General features: G+C 41.8%; 1 protein-coding gene across 1 annotated transcript in view; it reads right to left on the minus strand.

The window, feature by feature from the left end:
• Positions 1-20026, minus strand: part of CACHD1 (cache domain containing 1) — a 201842-nt gene that overhangs the window by 46844 nt on the left and 134972 nt on the right. Inside the window, exons 5-8 of the mRNA XM_041770890.1 lie at positions 11462-11588; positions 8417-8561; positions 7355-7571; positions 1146-1295 (exon numbers count right to left, since the gene is read on the minus strand). Coding sequence (XP_041626824.1) covers positions 1146-1295; positions 7355-7571; positions 8417-8561; positions 11462-11588 — 639 coding nt within the window. The remainder of the gene's footprint in view (positions 1-1145; positions 1296-7354; positions 7572-8416; positions 8562-11461; positions 11589-20026) is intronic.

Raw genomic sequence — 20026 nt, forward strand, 5'->3', positions numbered from 1 at the left:
ATAGATAGAGACTGGAACTCACACCCTGAATTCTTCCATGTAGAGTTTACAAAATCTCTGGAAAAGAATCATGCCAACCCAAACACAGATTTTTGGACTCTGCCTTGGCAGATCTGAATAAAAATCCAAGGGTGCTGCCTAGGAGTCTACATTTAAAAAATAATCTCCAAGTAATCCTTAGCATGTTAAAATGAGAACCATCGGTCCCTATCTACAGCCACGTGGTTCTGCACCGAAATCTGGAAGCGGATGCAACAAATAAAAGGTCAGAGATGAGAAGAGCTCCTGGACCAAGACATGGCCTCTTAAAAACAAGAGAATATGGTCATCCTGAACACTGCGGGTAAGAGGCCTGAAGAAGAGCTCGGGAGGAAGAGCAACATACATTAACAGGTGAAGAGACAGGATATAGCAGAAAAGCTAGAAAACTGGGCCACAGTCAGACTATAGGATATGCTGAAGAGCAGAAGGAAAAAAAACAAAACAGAGTATTTCCTCAGATTTGCCAATTTACTAAACCCTTTCACATACTGATTTAATGCAACAAAATCAACTTTCACGAGTACCTAGAAAGTGACACATGCCATCCTGGGTGTTTACTGTATATTAGGGCTAATCTTCGCAACAGCCCTGTCACCTCGGTAATTCTTATCTCCGTCCTACAGTTAAGGAAGCTGAGGTGGAGAGAGTAGAAGAAGCTTTACATGGTGATTCTGCAGAGAAATGTGATATTCGCTGGCTTGGTTATACAGAAGAATCTAGGTCAGTACTTTGGCTTCCTGAAGCTTAAATCAATGAGCTCAGTTAATAACCTCCATGCAGTATCAAAATCCAAGAATATGAAGGAGAACTGGAAAAAAAAAAAAACAGAACTGTACAGAATCCTCGGCAAGAACACATAACTGGCGAAGGTTTAGAAATGAGCATTTGGCTGGAGAGAGATGAAGAGAGAGTGACATCCTAACATATGCCTTGAATACAAACGGTAGGGAGAGAGAGGCTTGGGCAGGAAGCTGCTTGGTGGCCTCTCTTCTTATACTCTTCAAAGCACACACTGTTAGGGTCCTTTTTTGTTTTTTTTCTGAAAGCAGGATGCACTTAGAGGGAACTTTCATCTGAAAGAAAAATCTCGAAACACTACCTACCATTCATGAGGGCATAGGTGAGAATCATTACGGAGTTGTTTAGAAAGCTATTTTCTTCATTGATGACACGGAGAGTTGCCTTTTTATCTTCTTCCGAGGAGTCCTTTGATGTAATGCCAGCTGACAGGTAAATTATGACCATGTCTGTATCTAAACAAAAACATACAAATTGAACGTTAGGTTGGATTCCGGCTAAAGGCAGCAGTTCTGTTTCTTTTTCATTTCCTTTGGACTTGCCCGCCTTGAGGACCTGCCTGGCCCAGCGTTCGGACTCCTTCCCATTTGATGCTGGGGCTTTCATCTCCCTGCCTCTGCTTCTCTTCTCTTCTGCCCTTTGTGGGCAACGAGGCCTCATTTACCCAGTGTCAGCTAAAGAGATGTTCCTAATAAATTTACCAGATAAAAGAAGGTGATTTCCTTTAGGCACTCATGGTGTGGTAATTTAGCCATCCCAGATGGAGCACTCTCTTGCCTTTGGCAAGAGAAGATTCAGGACCTGATTTATCCTATCCTTTCCTCACTGACTGAGGGGCTTCCACCAGGAGCAAACATTTTTGGGGTGATTAGGCTTTAAAATGGTGGTTCTTCCATGGGCTCTTAAAACATGAAAGGCTATTTGTCTCTACACTAAGTAGCTCCAGAAGCAGTTGTGTTTTAAAACTCAGCAGTGTAGAAGAGCAGTAACAACACGGACATGGGAGCCAGGTTGCCTGTGTCAAAATCCCAGTTCTGCTACTTATGAGTGTATCCGGGTAATTTTAGGCAGATTTCTTAACTTCTCTACACCTATATTTTGTTGTCTACAAAATGGGGATGACAACAGTACTTACTTTATAGTATTGCTGTGAGGACTAATTGGTTAATTTAATGAGGAGTGAATCTAAGGGTGATGGCAAATAGAGAGTAAAAGAAAGAAACCTCAATATGCACCCCCTCATTGGTCTGAAGTGGCACCTATGACTCAAGATTAAACTATTCCCCAATCAGGGATCATGAGTAGAATGATTGAGAAGGTCATTTTAGTTCAGTGTGAAGAACTTCCTTTAAGTGGATTTACTAAAAAATAAAAGTAGCATCTCCTAATACCAGAGATACGTAAGCAGAGGCTGGATGACTACTGCAATGGAGGGAGGGAAGTAAATGAGCTGGACTTCTACGTTGTCTTTCTGAGATTCTTTGGTTCACTATGTATTTTTATGAGGATAGCCTACATGGAAGTTTACCTTTCTGTTGAGAAATAAATATTCATATATTATATGCTTATTTCTTTAGATCCTATTGCTATCATTTAGTCAAGGTTGTTTTATAGTTACTGTGGTAGGCAACAAACCACCTGGTTCCTCCAGTGATCCCACGTCCTGATATCTACAACCTCGTGTAGCTGTCTCCCTCTGAGTGTGGGCTGGAATTACTGACTTGCTTCTTGAGAATAGAATGCGGGAGAGGCAATGGGGTGTTAAGAAATAGATTAGGTTACACAAAGCCAGTGGCTTTCACTGCACATGCTCTCTCACTCTGAGGGAAGCCAGATAGTCTGGTGTGAGTCAGCCTCGTTAGAGGCCAGGTACTGAGGCCCTCAGAATGGAGTTCCCCCGGCAACCGAGTGAGTGAACTTGGAAGCGGGTCCTTCTCAAGCTGAACTCTGAGAGGATATCAATTCTGGCAAACTGTCTCACTGCAACCTCATGAGACACCTTTAGCCAGAGGCAGGCAACTATGCGGTATCCAGATTCCTGACCTACAAATGCTGAGACAGTAAATGTTTCATGTTTTAAGCCATGGAGTGCTGGGAAATTTCTTACCCAGCAATAGGTAATCAGTACAATTATTCACTCTTTTATTTATTTTTTTTATAAATTTATTTTTTATTGGTGTTCAATTTGCCAACATATAGAATAACACCCAGTGCTATTCACTCTTTTAAAACATTGTCCTAACAGTGATGAGGCTACAATGATTGAGTTTCCTTCAGTTTGTCAGTTTCTATTTTAGCCCTGAAACATCCTTTATTATACAAAATTGAATGGTTAGTTTATGTTGTTTCAATGTTGGAGACAACTGAACTCAGAGTGATAAAACTGATTCAAAAATAAATGTGACATAAGTTACTGCTTCTTATTCACTACGATGATTTAATATATAAATAAGTTAATAAAAATAAAGCCATTTGATGCTTGAATAATCCTCTAATACTACCTGCAAATTTAATTGCACTATTTATTCATCAGAACTTAAGAAGTAAATGCCGATGCAAAAAAAAAAAAAAATCCATAAGCTTAGAAATACCCATCTTAAGCTGGATGTCAATATTTTCCCAATGATGTAAATACTGTCCTGTAAATTACTCTGTTAGGACTGCAAACATCTCACTTAAGCTTCAGACTGGGGATAAAACAAAACACTACTTGATTCCCTAGTTGGGGGGAATACAGATATACCACGAGGCTGATATGAAGTAGGAAACAAACTGTCATCCCATGGCAAAGGTACTGTGTGCCATAAATGCCTGGATACCTGTTAGATTGACCTAAAAGAGAACCCTGAGTTTTCTAACTTAGCTTTATGACTCTAGATAAAATATGCTGTCACAGAAAGCTGGCACAACTTTAAGGCACAGGCCCATATCTGGAAAGCCAGAAGACTGGCAGTCTGCAGCCTCCTTTAGCAACCAAGCACCTTTCTTTTCCCAGTCTCAACAATAAGGCACACACCTGTAAGCTTTCTCATGGTCTCTGCTCAGCCTGACTCTATCCTTGCCCTATCCTTTTTAAATAGCACATCTGCCAGATTTAGTGTGGTTTATTATTGTTATTTTTTACTTATTAGGATATTCCCTCTCTAGTCACTCAGAGGAACTCAATCTTCTGATTAGTAATGTCATGGATGAGTAATAATTACAGGGACTTGGGGCATAGTGAAGATATAACATGTAAAAGGAAGAAAATTAAGTATCTACCATTTGACAAATCTCTGTCTAAGCTACTAGCATGGCCTGGGGTCAATATTGAAGGGGAAAGAGCAACTGAAATTTGGGCTTTGCCCATGTCACTAGATCCCCACTCCTATCTTATTCCTTCTGCTATAAAATGATCTACCAACCAATCACCCCCAGAACAGGCAACCCAAATATATCAATGGTATCCATTACAGATCTACCACAAGACTGAAAAAGAGCCAGCACTACGTAAGATTTTTAGATATTAGTGCAAAGTAAATTCGTACAAAGCCACTATGATTTAGGACATGTAGCTTCTGTTCATGTGGCTATTAGTGTGTGGCAGATACTTCATTTTCACACACAGACTAATCCTTATGACAATCCTACAGGGTAGGTCTTACTTATTAGAGTAACTCCACCACAGGGCTTTAAAACAGTACTGGGTACACGGCAGATGCTAAATAATTATCTAGGGAGTGAACAGAGTATCATGTAGAGTGTAAAAGTTCCTAAGATGAGCACATAGATCCCTTACCATGCTGTAGCCAAGGCTAGTGTGGTCATCAGCCATCTCGGCTTGAGGTCAACTCAGATGTTTGAGGTATCTGCTCCAGTTTAGCCAGAGCTAGAAGTCTTATAGGATACTGAATATCATAACCATAGGTAATATTTATTTAATATTTATGATGGAATCCTGGATCTTATTATTACCCTAAGTTTGCAGAAAAGGAAATCAGGCCTGGAGAGATCAAATAGTTCACACAAGTTCACAAGTACAGAAAAATTTCAGAGTCAGAATTTGAACCCACAATTGGTTAAAGTCCAAAACCCACATACTTAGCCACTATGCTAAATTGCTTGAGAGCACCTCAATTTTCTCCTTAATGAGCTGGACAATGCTAATTTCTGATGTGTTTCCTTATACAATCTAATTTGCGTTTTTCTCTGAACTGCCAGTAAAGAAGCTATAAAGTAAAGGCCATGAGCTAAAATTTAGGAACATCTCACTTGGCTTAAAAAGGATTCATCTGAGCATTTGAAAAACAGTGCCATCAAAATTTGTCCAAGTCTGTGATGGTCACTCTTCCTGCCATGTTTCTGTTTGCCAACATTAGGAAAAACAAAAAAACCCAGAGGAGAAATGCCTCTCATCAAAGCCTCCTGTTAACGTGTACCACAGGAAAGTTTGTAAGAAGAGGTTTAATGAGGTTTCAGTTTTTAAGCTGGAACAAATGTCAACATTTGAAAACCAAGGGGGTTCACATAAAAATCCAGATTTCTGGCTTCTCTTAAAATAGAAGATCTGGCAACTCTGGGCAGGCCCTCCTACATGGCTGCACAGAAGAACAGTTGCCTTCTCCATGGAGTATGTGCCCTCTACTTTACCATGATCCTGGGCAGCCCGGAGGGCTCAGCGGTTTAGCGCCACCTTCAGCCCAGGGTGTGAATCCTGGGATCGAGTCCTATGTGGGGCTCTCTGCATGGAACCTGCTTCTCCCTCTGCCTGTGTCTCTGCCTCTCTCTCTCTCTCTCTCTCTCTCTCTCTGGTCGCTCATGAATAAATAAATAAAATCTTAAAAAAAAAAAAACTTTACCATGATCCCCCAAAGAATCTTTATTCACTTACTTTGGGTTCCCCTGACTCCCAATCACTGGCAGGCCACAATCAGTCTAACATTTCTCTCCATTATTTGAATAGTATAATCAAAATTGGACTTTAAAGATGATTCGATGACTGAGGAATCAAGTAGAATCACTCCTGGTGAGGAATGTTGACAAGTAAATGGTAATGATCAACTAGCCAATCTGTCTTGAATACTCAAGTCAACCTTGTCCACTGGCCTTACTGAATCGTGGACAACTTGACACTCAGCCATCCCGTAATATTGGGTAGCAGATTCTTGCCAAGGCTGGTAGGCAAAATTCTAAGATGACCCTAATGACCCACACCCTTGTAGAAGATTCTCCTCTTGAGGGGGCCTGTGACTCGCTTCTAACCAATAGAATATGGCAAAGGTGATAGATATCATTTCTGTGATTATGCCACAAAGATGGCAAAGATGGAAGGATTTTGCAGAGGTCAATGAGATTTCTAATAAGTTAATCACAAGGGAGAGAAATTTGATTAATCTGAAAGGGGATGGGTCTGATTAGAACAAATGAGCCCTTCAAAAGAGAGTCCAAGCCTTCCCTGAAGTCAGGGCCTCAAAGACGAGATGCTCTCCTGCTGGCTTTGAAGAAACAGTGCATACGAGTTTTACAGTTGCCATGAAATGAAGAGGACTCCAAACCTCAGAGGGTGAGGGTGAGACCAGGGTGGCCTCTAGACTGCAGCCTGTGCAACCCTAAATCCTTACCTAGAACCCAGGAAAGCTATGCCTGGACTCCTACACATGGAATCGTCTGCATGGTCATAAGTGTACATTGTTTTAAGCTGCTATTAAATTCGTGGTAACTTGTTGTGTTCAAACACAAACAAATACGCCATCTGCCATCATTAGTTATAACAATTCCAGTAGCTTCCATCTTTCATGGCCTCATCATGTGCCAGTCACTGTGCTTTACATTCATCGATGTTGTGTTAGTTTTAATGCAGACACACTGAAGAGCTTAGAAATATAATCTTAAAGTTTACCTCAATAGGATACATTCATTAAAAAAAAATCCTACAAATATTCAAATATAAAAGGGAAAATGACATAGATTCCTTTCTGTAGTTTCAAAGCATATGTCTTATTTCAAATATCCTTTCCTTCAGTTTAGCATGCATCCTAATTCCAGATTTTCTTAAATACATGAAAATTAAATTAGAGTGCCTTTGTACATTTGAAGGGCCGTGCTCATCTAAATGACAGCTGGTTACAAGAAGGAAGGATCAAGGCAAGAATCCCACAGCCTGTTTACGGACACATGCACACCAGCACACATCCACTCTCAAGTAACGAGGAGGCAAGGCCAACAATTAGCATTAAAAAGGATGTGGATATTCCCCTGGGAAATAAATGGGGCTATGTCCGTTATTAAGGGGCAGGAAGAAGAGACTCTGGTAGTGCAAAAATCATGCAGGCCAAGTACCTTTGATTGGAAAAGATGAGAAAATCCAGTGAGGTCCTAGGACTAGATGACTACTATGACAACACATAAAAATTTTATCTGGGGTCAATTTTTTAAAAAAAATCCCCCTAGATGTAGTTGTGTGATCCATTTACAATGTATTCCTATTCCTGTCCTTTATCTATTAGTTTTAAGTCTTCCGAGAGAGTGCACTTACTTGCTTGGAACTTTGTGTTATTGTTTGTGCTTCGAATCAGCTGAAATGCCTTTTGAAATCCAACCGCGTGCTGGGTAGGACTGTCCAGAGACTTGACACTGCTAACGAAGGTGGACATTTTCCTCTTGGTTTCGCTGGTGGCTGGAGATAGGAACGTCTTATAGCACTGGTCAAGTGAGCACGTCCGGACTGTGTCTGCCACAGTCAGCACAGAGATCTGGAGGAGAGAAAAAGAAACCTTGCTATGTTAACATGTGTAGGGGTTTTCGTTTTTTTGTTTTAATATTCTGGAAGAGCCCAAGGACTGAGATGGCCTATAGAACAGTTGCTGAGAGTTTAAAAATAAATGCCTGGAGGCATAAATCTATCAAATTTGAAAAGGATTAGTTAAGGATTGGTGAGGGGGAGGGACTCTAGAGTTTGTTTCTTGTTCCCAGATGAAGTCAGCATAATGGTGTTCATCTATAACATGAAGAATGACTATTTCATGCAGAGAGAAATCTTAGGACTAACCGTCTTGGTTTTCCAACTGGAAGTGGGGGTGCGCGCAAAGGCATGAAGTGTGTGTTTTAAGCAACTAGATTAGTCAGTAAAACCTTAGGAGTTAGAAAAGTCAAAATGTTGAAGCAGAAAATGTCCACAGGCAACAGATTATCATTAGCTGTAAACACACCTGTCTCTGAGCTATCCTAGAGATTAGTAAACCTCTAGAAACCATCCCTTATCCCTCACCTCTCATAAATCTTGAGATAAAGTCAGGCCATACACCAGCCTCCACACCCTTGTCCTTCTCCTCAGCATAACTTCCAGTGTGAAAGCCACAGCTAACTGGAAGCCTTGATAGGAGCCATGAATGAAGTATAAGACTCGGCTTGGTGGGGGTGATTTTAAAAGAGCCAAAATCAGCAGCTGTTTCCCCAAATGCTAGAATAAAAACAAAACCGCTCTCTTTTCTCCATAGTTGTTTTAAATATGGATTTAAAACTATGTATCATAAAACACAAGGTACTTTACAAAAGACATTCAAGGCAGAGTCAATGACATGGGAGTCACTGAGGGTACCTTGTCGTGCTCATCGATGGCACTGAGGATGACCCGGGCAGCGTCCTTGGCGATCTGAAGCTGGGTGTCTGTGACGGAAGCCCCGTGATCCAGGATCACGACTATGTGCTTGGACTGTGGCCGGACTGTGGAGACGTAGATAGGTCTAGAAGGGGGAAGAAGCTTTCTGGGGTCAGTCCTGATTTAGGTAAAAAGGACCTCAACCTAACGCAGCTGTAAACACTACAGATGTGCAGGCCTTTGGTGCCTATATGTTTTTCCAGCGATGGCACAAGAATGGAGAGATCAGCTGCAAGGAGAAAGGCTACTGCGCGCACTGAAAATATGACCTCGAGACAACAGCATGTGTCTGTAGAACAGGGATTGGTACCTTAAATCTCCCAAAGGTTAAGACAACTGGGAGGAGGTTATAAGAAGCTGACCTTTTGGAGGTGCCTTAGTTGCCTCAGTTGGTGGAGCACATGACTCTTGATCTTGGGGTTGTGGGTTTGAGCTCCACATTGGGTAGAGAGATTACTTAAATCTTAAAAAAAAAAAAGAAAAAAAAAAAAAAAAAAAAAGAAGGGGCAGTAAATCCTTTGGGAGACTGGCCTTTTCCACACACTTGAAAGTCCACACTCGTAGCTGTATGTGGTGATGCTGTTCAAGGTTACCCAATGTTCGGCTACAGAAAACAGAACTGGTGGCCTCTGAGACTGCAGAGAACACAAGAGAGAGAAGAGGGCCTACTTGCCAGTGCTGGGTCTGCAGACATACAGAGCAGGGCTTTGCTAAAACGGAGGCGGCCTGTCATCTGTGAACATGCTGAGCAGCTTTGAATAGCAGGTTTGGTTTCTCTCTCCCCAGACAAAGGCTACTGCTTAAGAGGGCCCTTTCCTTTCTGTACTGAACCAATTCACACAGGTCAGCCACCAAAAGGCCCCTTATCTGAGCATTTAAAACCATGCCATCAAATTTGTCCAAGCCTGTGATAGCCACTCTTCTTGCCAGGTTTTTGTTTGCCAACATTCAGAAAAGGGGGTGGAGGGAGGGTGGGGAAGGTCCAAAGAAGAAATGCCTCCCATGAAAAGCAGCCTTCTGCTCATGTGCAGTACAGGAAGGTTTGTGAGAAAGGCTTTAATGAGGTCTCCCTTCACAGTTTTAAAGCTGGAACAAATTAGTTGGAGCTTAAGAAAGCAAATCAGCCTCAAGAGAATTCTCTCCTTTACTGACACCCCTAAAACACTAGGTTTTTTCTATGAAATGTTAGATGCCAGTGGACTCAAAAAAGTCTGGGCACAAATTAAGGAAGAAAGGCAAAATACCCAAAACCCCCAAAAAACAAAAACAACCCCCCCCCCCAAAAAAAACGCCAAGAAATCCCACAAACTCTTGAAATCTGGCCAAGTTTACACTTTTGTTCTCAAGCCAAAAGTCCTACGTGAACACTGAAGTACTGCTTTATTTTCACCAGTTGATACCATTAAGCCAGTAGGGAGATGGAATAAAAAGAATCCAGGAGAGATGGCTACAGAAATAAAAGACAGAATGGAAAAGAATGAAATCTGACTATCCCAACACTGACAAGCATGTCAAATATTGAACTTTTTTTAGGTCCTCCAAGCAAGGTGAATTAAAAAAAAAAAAAAAAAAGGCATAGCTCTTTTCTAACTCAACCCACACCAATGAAAAGCAGGATGTATGTTTCACATTGCCTGCCACAGAAAGTCGTTAAGAAACTGTTTTGGGGGGATGCATAAATAGTAAGATTAAATGTATAATCTGGGAATTGGTCTCCACAGCATGATTGGTATCCACTGGTTCCTTTCTCGTGTATTCTGAAAACCCACTCCACTTCAAAAGATGTGGAGACTTGCAAAGGCCTCAGAGGAAAGTAGTGAGGTCAAGTCAAGAGATAAGAACAGCAATCTATGAGGAAAGGAAACTGGACTATTTAGCCAAGGGAAGAGTGTTGAGGGTTGGTGTAATGCATATTCAGGGTGGGTATGGATGAAACTTTCCAAGTGTAGGTGAGTGTTGATCTGTGACAAGGTCCTGCTTGCCCTTTTGTACTTTCCCCTCATTAGGTGAACCATTAAGAGCAGCATGCCATCCGATCTAGCTTCTCAGAAATACAAATTAGATGGTTCATGGTGTCTTTGGCCTCTCCTGAATGAGCCAGACCAGAAACAAGGTCATGGTTTCCGGTCCAGTCTCTCGACACTTAGATCTTCATCAGGATGTCTAGGGAGGGAACTGAAGAAACCGTATCAACGACACAAAGGTCTTTCTAGGAAAAGTACAGTAGTAGAATTTTCCTTGGGGAAAATTTTAGATACGATTTAAAGATAAAGAGAGGCTAAAGTGATGGTTACTTTAAACTCTAAAAAATGGCATGAAAAATGAACATCTCCCACTAGCTCCAGATTTTCTGGCACCAAACATCTGACACTGCAAAGGAAAATTGTAAGGATTCAAAGGGGAAGTATCTTTGCCTAAGGTGTTCTGTAAATTGATGAGTCTTGTCATACAAATTAGCTCACCATTACTGCCCTTCTGGCTAAGCGGTACAATCCCTAGTCATTTCCGGGAGAAGAGCAGGATGTTAATGGTCTTCAATCCAATGTGTTCTGGGCAACCTTAAAACTTCTAGTAGCATGTAAATTTCAAAAAGCTGGCCAAGCACATTACAACAGAAAGGAAAGCTGGGAATCACAAAGTCCACTCTGAGAGGCTCCGAGTCTTCTAGGGCTGCTCTTAAGGAGAAAGTTTTATCATTCCTGTCTCACCAATGCCTGAACCTCAGAACAACCTGGGTGCCTCCAACAATTTCTTTATTTAAGTACTCTTCTTTGGCTTGTTAGAAAGTATAGAGAAACTTTGGGCTTTATCATTTGCCCTTCCTAGCGCTTCCACATCCACCTATGCTCAATGGTGAAATCATTCCAAAACAGGCTTCTGAAACCACAGTTTGGAGGCAGAGCCATATGTGTATATGAGGAGTCTCTCTTTCATACAGATCACTCTTAAGCAGTAATTAAAACTTCAGCAAGTGAGTCAACGTACCTACTGCGATGCTCATAGCTGCCCTTACACCGGAACTTGTGTGCTGGGAAAACGGTGAAAATCCCTTCTTCCGAACTGAAATACTGCCACTTAATTCCAGGGTTGGATTTCAGGTTGTCTGCAAGAACTGGAGGAGTGGGGAAGAGGAAATATAACCACCAAATCCACAGGTGCAGGCAGGCACCACTCTTTAGGCATCTGTTTTGCATAAACTGCTTGTAGTATGAAGAAATCCCACTCGATCTCAGGCTGTAAATTTTCCGCTAAACATTTTTTCTGTCCTTTAAAAAATACCCATGAACAGAAAAATGTAATGAATGCTTCAGTCAAGGGAAGCTATTATTCTTAACACTGTATGGTGATGCTATATGTCCTGGAATATTTTTCCAGCATGAATGATTTCATCTGCACTGGTCTCTCCCCTCAGTAGGTTGGCCCCTGTTGGACCGCTGTATACTTGCTGGCTTGGGGTACGTTAACTGTGGAAAACAGTGACATTAATAGGTCTAGTCTCCAGAGGGACTAGACCTGTGACCCTGATCTTGCTCACTCCACAATGAGGAAATTAGCATAGATGGTACTTGAAAGGTCAGAACCATCATCATTCTGTAAGAGTTCACAGAATCATTCCAATATGCCAGCAGTGGGATATAAAGGCTTTCCTTCACGTTTTCTCATTTAGCACATGAAACAACTGTAGGATGAAGGTGGTATTATTATTGTATTATTGTATTATTAAACTGTGGAGTTTAGAAAATACACTCAGAGAGTTTAAATGACTTGTCTAAGGTATCACCCATAAATGGCCAAGTTGGGATTCAAGCCTGGCTGTCCTAGCTCCTCTGTTCCCACCAACCATGCAGTATTGCCTCCCTTCCTACTAGATACACTGCATCCCTGCCACTGATCTGAAGCGGGAGTGGCAGCCACCTTACCCTGAGCTGTCCTGTTCCCAAACCTCCATGAAGTCGTTCTTACCCTCTCCCACAAGCAGAGTTCTCTGCCTTCTCTGATGCCCTTCCACTCTGTTCCCCCACCGAATCAGTCATGGAGGACACATTTACTACGGGTAGTGCCCTGCTTTACATGCTGTGAGATACACACACAGCTGAGCCAAAGACAAGCCTTATGTACTAACTGATATGCCAGGAGACTTCTATAGTGGGAAACAGAACGGAAAGCCATTCAGTGGGAGGAGGAGCCTGGGCAAAAGCAAAAAGCAAGCTCTGAAGGCCACGCGGCCATCCTTGAGCCCGGCTCAGAGGTTGGCAAACTTCTGTGAGGGCTGCAGAGTAAAGAACTCTGGCTTTGTTGACCACGCAGGCTTTGTTGCAACCCACCCAACTGTGCTGCTGTAGTGCCAAAGTGGCCAAGGACATGCCGTTTTGTCTTGTGCCCGTACAGTTTATCTACAATCGGTGGCAAGCTGGATCTGGTGAGTGGGCCTTTGATTTTAGTGCTGGTCCTCTGAACACACCATGTGAAATGCACTATGTGGAGGACTTAAAAGCATGTTCAGTGTCTCACGCCGTTAGTAATTACCCTGCCAAACAGACACAGAGAAAGGGTAGCAGATCTTATCCATGAAAATCTAGGAGCAACAAAGTATTCTCCCCAAGTTACAGACGAAGAACCCAGCTGAGTCTTCTGGCCTCCCCGAGGTTTCACAGGGAGTAAGACGGCAGTCAAGTGTGTGTGACCGCAACACCGGTCCCCACTGCACTCCTGCCAGGCAACCTTAGCAAGGGCAACATCTGGACCAGTGTGACCACTCTCTCCCCTGGCACCTACGGCTGACGTGCATGCAGGGAAACATGGAGGCAGCCTTCTCTCTGAGGGTCTGAAACCTTCACCTTGGTCTCATGTCAGCGCTGTTCTTCGGGCAGCCCTGCCAACCCTGCAGTAACCGGCAAACACTGCCTTTGGAAAGTAAAGCTAGATGACCTCATTTAAAAGTAACATCTGTAACAATAAACAGCCTACAGTGAGACTATTAAAAGGGGAGCCTATGAGAGCAAGAATGTTTTAAAAATAAATCAGAATTCATACAGTGCATGATACATTTAGTCTCACCAGAGAAGATCATTCTGGTTCCTTATAATCATTCCAGCACTAGAGCATCAGTATAAGGCAAGGTTCCTCAAGCCCTCCTGCTGAGAACTCCTTTGGCATCTGATGAAATTTCATCCATTATTCGGTACTAGTAGAAGATGATGAATAGGATGGTAACAAGGACCCCAGGGACCAGAAGCAATCTATCACTGTAGTGTGCACCCCAAGTGGGCCCCTCTCTGACCTAGATATTGGAGGTGAAGGATGGCCCTATTTTCCGCATAGGCACAGCCAATACCATTCTTTAGGAGTCAGTGAGGTGTTCGGGCCACTGGATAAGCTGGGCTGGGGTCCTGCATGCTCACTTTGTCCTCAGCAATGCTGGATGCTGTCCAGGAAAAGGCTGGGCATACATCCAGCCTGTTGGCCCACAACGCACAGCATTAGGCTTTAAGCTATCAACAGGAAGGGCCTGTATTTGTCTCAACTGCTCTGCACATCTACCTCAGACAGACACACGTGAAGGTGGCAATGAACGGCTTTGTCCTCACTCCAAGCTCATCTCCAAGATAGAAGCTACCACACCCTCTGAAATTCTCCAGCATCTCACCTCTCCCACCTTCTAGTTAGTGTTATCATTGTTCTGGGCAACTTTTCACTCTTCCAGCCCTAGATTCTGAGATTCGTGAGGGCGAGATCTGGGTCTGAGTCAGCTCTGCGCCCGGAGCAGAGGTGCTCGGTTCTCTTCAAGTGAAGGCAAAGGCTCCGTGAGAGCTGTGGGGTTGGTGTCCCCAGCGCCTGGGCTGGGAGGGTCTGCTCAGAAGTAGTGTTTCTCAACCTTTTGTGATACTTTTGTTTAATAAATTATAAAATCTTACTCTAATGCCAAATTCAGTTGAAAATAAATATGGTGATTCAATCAAAACAGAGCAATGATAATTCTAAATAGGTTTTAAAATGATCGACACTCTGATCTCCCAACACTACTGCCAATATAATAGGTACAGAAATAGGTAAAGGGAAAGAGAGAAAAGGTCTGCTTGTCTGATGGTTTCAGGGGACTATACATGTCAAAATATATCAATTGTATATATTACACATGTGAAGTTTATTGCATATCAATGATGCCTCAAAAGGATTGATTTGATGGTAGAACAGTGAAAATTTACTGAGTACCACATAAACTAGTTCTATATATGGTGTGCTGCTTTTTGTAATTACTTTATGAGTTTGTTGTTATACTCATTTTATAGATGCAGAATCAAGGCCCAAGTCATGGTTTGACCTAGGTGTGTCTGCCTCCAAAGCCCTTGCTCTTTCTGCTACGGTGCAACCACAAGGTCACTAAATACATGTTGGATGAATAAGCAATCACTAGATAAGCACAGAGAGTATTTTTTGAGAAGCAAAATAAATATATAAATACGTTGGTGTTTTTCAATCAAAATAATCAGCTGCATTAGTTTGTAATGACACAGTGTAAATAAACGCAGTTAAGAAGACACTTGACAGAAAAAAATTGAAGGAAGACATAGGCTAAAGTGAGCATTTAATCTTGTAAGAAAAACCAAATGGTGCAACTGCTTAAAGGGGCACACACCAGCTGAGGAGTCCAATGTCATGGGGTTCACCAGTGACCCCACAGGCTGGCTTAACTGGCAAATACCACAGACATATACACTGTAGCTCAGAAGGCAGACTCAAGTTAAATATAGAACTCATGACTCTGAGTGACACCAAACCATAAAAAGCATATCTTAGATAATAGGAGTTTTTATGGGACTGAGAAACTATACTGCTGAGAACTCTTAATTATTCTGAAGGTGTTCAACCAACTGGAGAGGTCTTTCACTGTCAGAGTGAATGAACATAAGAAAGCCAGTTGGACAAAGTCCCAATGCTGTTCTGTACTTTCTATTTAATTTGGGTTGGCACTTAGGAACTAGAAGGAAGACCCTGATAAATCAGAATGGATTGGGAGTAGGGAGCCACGGGTTTTGGTCCCATCTCTAAGACTGGCTGGCAAGCTCTCTGACCTTAAATTTATTCACTATACAGAATCCAAAGGCATCTTTCTAAATTGGAAATTAAATCTCACCTAAAATCCTTCAGAGGTTTCCCACTATGCTACAGCTACCATTAAATCCAAACCCAATAAGGCCCTGCACCATCTGGCCCCTTCCTACTCTCCCACCTCACTTCTACCCTCCTTCAACTCACTCACTACACTGTACATCAAGAGCTACTTCCTTCAGTTCTGCACACGTGCTGCTCTCTCCATACAAGGTGATCCTTAGACTTGAAATCAGTCTTTTTACTTTCTCAGAGAGATCTTCCCTGGCCACCCTTGATTATTATCCTAATAGCACCCAGTATTGTCTTTCAAAGCAAAGATTGGTAATGGCCAGTGTATTGATTTTTGTAGCGATGTTTCATGTCTCGCATGCAGACTTACTGCAGGCTCCATCAGGGCAGAAGCCAAATCCTGAGCCAAGTTCACCACATTCCCAAAGCCTGGTGGATGCACTGAGTCAGTAACTGCTAGATGAGCCAGTGAGTGACAACCTTGGCCAAGGCTCATCACCTCTGTCCCCCATGAGATTTCATAATTTCCTCATCTCTATTCTCTGAGTAATGGATTTGGACAAGGTATCTTCAAAGACCCTCTAGAAACCAAAGAGAAGAAGGGTAAAGAATGAAAGTCAACAGTAAGGAACGAAGTACAAAGATTCGCAACTAGAAAGGACAAATTTCTACCTAGCTTTGATCAAGTTTATGCAAAAAGAAAAAAAGTGTGTGTGTGGGGGGGAGGAGTATTCTTACTTCCTAGTTACTTAGAATAACTTAGTAGGTCAGCACTAAGAGATTGTTATTATTGACCCAAGACTAAACAAAATGTCCAAACAGTACCAGGAAATGTTTAGACAGAATGACAGAAAACTTTCTAATCGGCCTTTAACAAATGAGGAAGTACCTGTGAAAACTCCTTGTTCTTTAAAGGCAAGTTCTGCTCCTCTGGTCTCCTATGTAACCTTCAACAAATCTACTATTTTTCTCTTATAGTTCCCATGCTAATTCTAACGAAGACAAACAATTTCACAATACCTATTGGCTTATTTCTCTTCGCCACAATACACATCCTGTAGTTGGAAAAGCAGCTTTAAAAATGTGGCTTTTGGGGCGTGGCCCACTGGTTTAGTTGGTAGAGCATGAAACTCGATCTCGGGGATCATGAGTTTGAGCTCTGTATTGGAAGAAGAATTTACTTTAAAAAAATGTGCCTTTCCCCTTCTCAGGCATTCTTTATTTCCCATTTATTTGAGTCTCAAGATTTGCCTGGATAGCGTAATATACTGTCTGTGGAAAATTCTAACATATGGGCCCCAGATCCCCTGGCCCCCAAATATTTCCCTTCCAATTTCACCATCTACATCTGACCAGTTCTTAGATCAGCCTCTCTAGTCAAAACAAAACCATGCCCCCAACCTCCTTGCCTGCCCTCTTTAACGCTTAAACCACCAGACTGATGAGAGACAGAGACAGATTACAAACTGCTGGTAGCTAGGTTGTGACTTTGTTTTTTCCTGACAATATTATCCACCAAAGGTAGAAACACAAAGAAAATGCTCTATAGGAGAGAACTTGTTGCCTTCCACCTCAAGGAACTCTGGCCTTTCTGATGCCCAGCCCAATACTACTCAGCAAAACACATAAAGCTATCTACCTCCCACACCTTGCCAAATATATAATACAAGAGCTGTCCTAAATACACAGAATGACAGACACACAAAAACACAAACATTCCCCCAAAAGACCAGAAATTACATAGCACCTTTCTGTAGTATTCTGTGCAACAGCAATCATTTTGGAGTGGAATAAAATAAACATTTTGAGGGCTCTCAGCAAAATTTCTGGCATTATACCCTATATCACACCTTCCAAGTCCTACTCCTAGCTCACATCCAGAGCATCATTTTATCACACATTCTGAAGGAGCTCTATTTCATGGATCCTCAGGAAATGCTTACAATTTTCAGGAGTGGTAGGCATATTGAATATTTGACTATGTACCAAGCACTTTGCTATGTCTTTTATATATATTATCTCAGTTAATTTTTTTTTTAAGATTTTATTTATTCATTCATGAGAGACACTGAGAGAGAGAGGCAGAGACATAAGCAGATGGAGAAGCAGGCTCCATGCAGGGAGCCTGATGTGGGACTCAATCCCGGGACTCCTGGATCACATCCTGGGCTGAAGGCAGGTGCTAAACTGCTGAGCCACCCAGGGATCCCCTATCTCAGTTAATTCTTATAACAACCTTTTGAGGTAGGTTTATTATTCAGGAAACCAAGGTAAATTTTCCTTCTAATTGTATATGATAGCTAAGCAAGCGCTGGAATAGGTGGAGCTTTACCAAGGAGATATTATTCCCATTTTATAGCTAAACATATTCTGGCTCAGAAAGGGAAGAGTGACTTAAGCTCCGACCCTTGAATGGGATCTAGATCATGTAGCCCAGTAATTCTTCTACCACAATGAGCATGCTAGCTAAAACCCGTTGTCAAAGTTAGATTAATGACAACTGGCTCAGATAATCCCACTATACTTACATTGGTCTAATACTAAGGAGAGAACATCCTCAAATCTCAGGTTCTGCTTCAAGCTCACAGCAGTTTATGTCCATTCTAGATTATCTACATAATGCAAAAATAATCATTCCATTATGTCCTTGATTCATTTAAGACAGCCTGGGTCATGGGCTCAGAGAATCCCCCAATAAACTTCTGGGGCAATCCAAAATCAGTATAGGATCTACTACTCTCTATCCTCTTCTTTTTAATAGATTACTCCCAGAGGATCCAAAGATCCAGGTGATCTCCAAATATTCATGGAAGGGGTAAGATAAATTTAACAGAGTTCTCAAAGCCTGGCTGATCATTACAATCAGCTTTTGAAACCTATAAATTCTCAAAACTTTACCAAGCCAATATTCTGAGTTGCCAAGTCTGGGTTGGGGGTCAAAGAAATAGGTATTTTTTTGACAAAGCACTCCAGATGACTCTTGATGATTAGCAAAATTTGGGACAACTGGACCAAGACATTTAATTCCATTGTCCCATCTATTTCCTTAGTTTTACTTTTTCCTCCACTGTTTTCAGCATATAATCATTTTCAAGTTTTCCTAACTTAAAAAAATGATTATCAATAAAAATATATAAATAAATAAAATAATAAATAAATATAATAAATAAATAAAACTCTTCCTTTACCCTATTTCTTCCCTATGTTATCATGGACCTTTCTCCTTTTTCTCAGCCAAGTAATTTGGAAGAGTGGTCTACACTGATTCTCCGTTTCCTGTCATCTCATTTATCCCTTATCTAGTCATTTTGCCTATGCCATCGTCACCTCTCTCTAATCCTACTTTTGGATTTACATGTAATAGTCTACTCCAGTTTTCTCCTTCTTCCAGGCCAAATATGCTTCCATTCATTTTCCACAAAGCTCTCTTGTGCTTGCACTGCTTAAAATCTGTCACTTGGTTAACTTCAAACTAAAAAACAAACCAAACAAAACCCAAACCAAACTCCTCAGGGTCATATACAAGTAGTTAAAATCTGGCTTAGCTCTACCTTCATTTACTGTTACCACTGCCCTCTTCCACAATGATCCTGGATTGTGGTGGCTGCACTTTTTATAGATTTTTAATTGGGAGATATACTTAACACAGGCATATCACCTGGATAATTCCCATGGTCTTTTAAGGTGCATCTCAACCTTACAATCTGGGTCAAGTGCCCTTGTTTATCTTTATCATTACAACACTTAGCGTGGTAATGGTAGTTGTCTGTTGATTTTCTCCTTCTCTTCATTCCCCTTGATACATACATATAATACAATTAGGTTGTGAGCTCTGAGGATAAAATCTCTGTCTTGATTATCTTGGTGCCTGCCACAGTAACGGCCTTATAGAGGTTATTTGAGAGAAGCTCTTTATGAGAAACTACAAGGAGGGAGTCATGGTTGGTTCTGGGTCTCAAGCTTCAGTGTCCTGTAAAATGAAGCTTTTTTTTTTTTAAGATTAAAAAAAAAAAAAAACTATTCATGAGAGACACAGAGACATAGGCAGAGGGAGAAACAGCTCCCTTCGGGGAGCCCTGTGTGGGACTCCATCCCAGGACCCCAGGATCACAACCTGAGCCCAAGGCAGACACTCAACCACTGAGCCACCCAAGTGCCCCAATGAAGCCGCTGTTAATGGACATACAGAACATGAGTGGAGGAGGAGGTTTGGGTTGAAAGGGTAGAAGAGTATGTGTTTGATTTTAGACATAGAGAGTTTGAAGTATCATAGCCAGAATACAGGGATGGAGACACTCCTTTGTCCTAAGCTTCTATGGTAGGAAGCTCACTAGACTAGGAGTCAGGACATAATGTTTAGTCATCTCAACACAAACAATTTGTTGTCTGACTTTAGGTAGATCAGTTAACATCTGTGGACCTGTTTCT

Source organism: Vulpes lagopus, chromosome 10 (assembly GCF_018345385.1).
Source record: "Vulpes lagopus strain Blue_001 chromosome 10, ASM1834538v1, whole genome shotgun sequence".
Classification (NCBI taxonomy): domain Eukaryota; kingdom Metazoa; phylum Chordata; class Mammalia; order Carnivora; family Canidae; genus Vulpes; species Vulpes lagopus.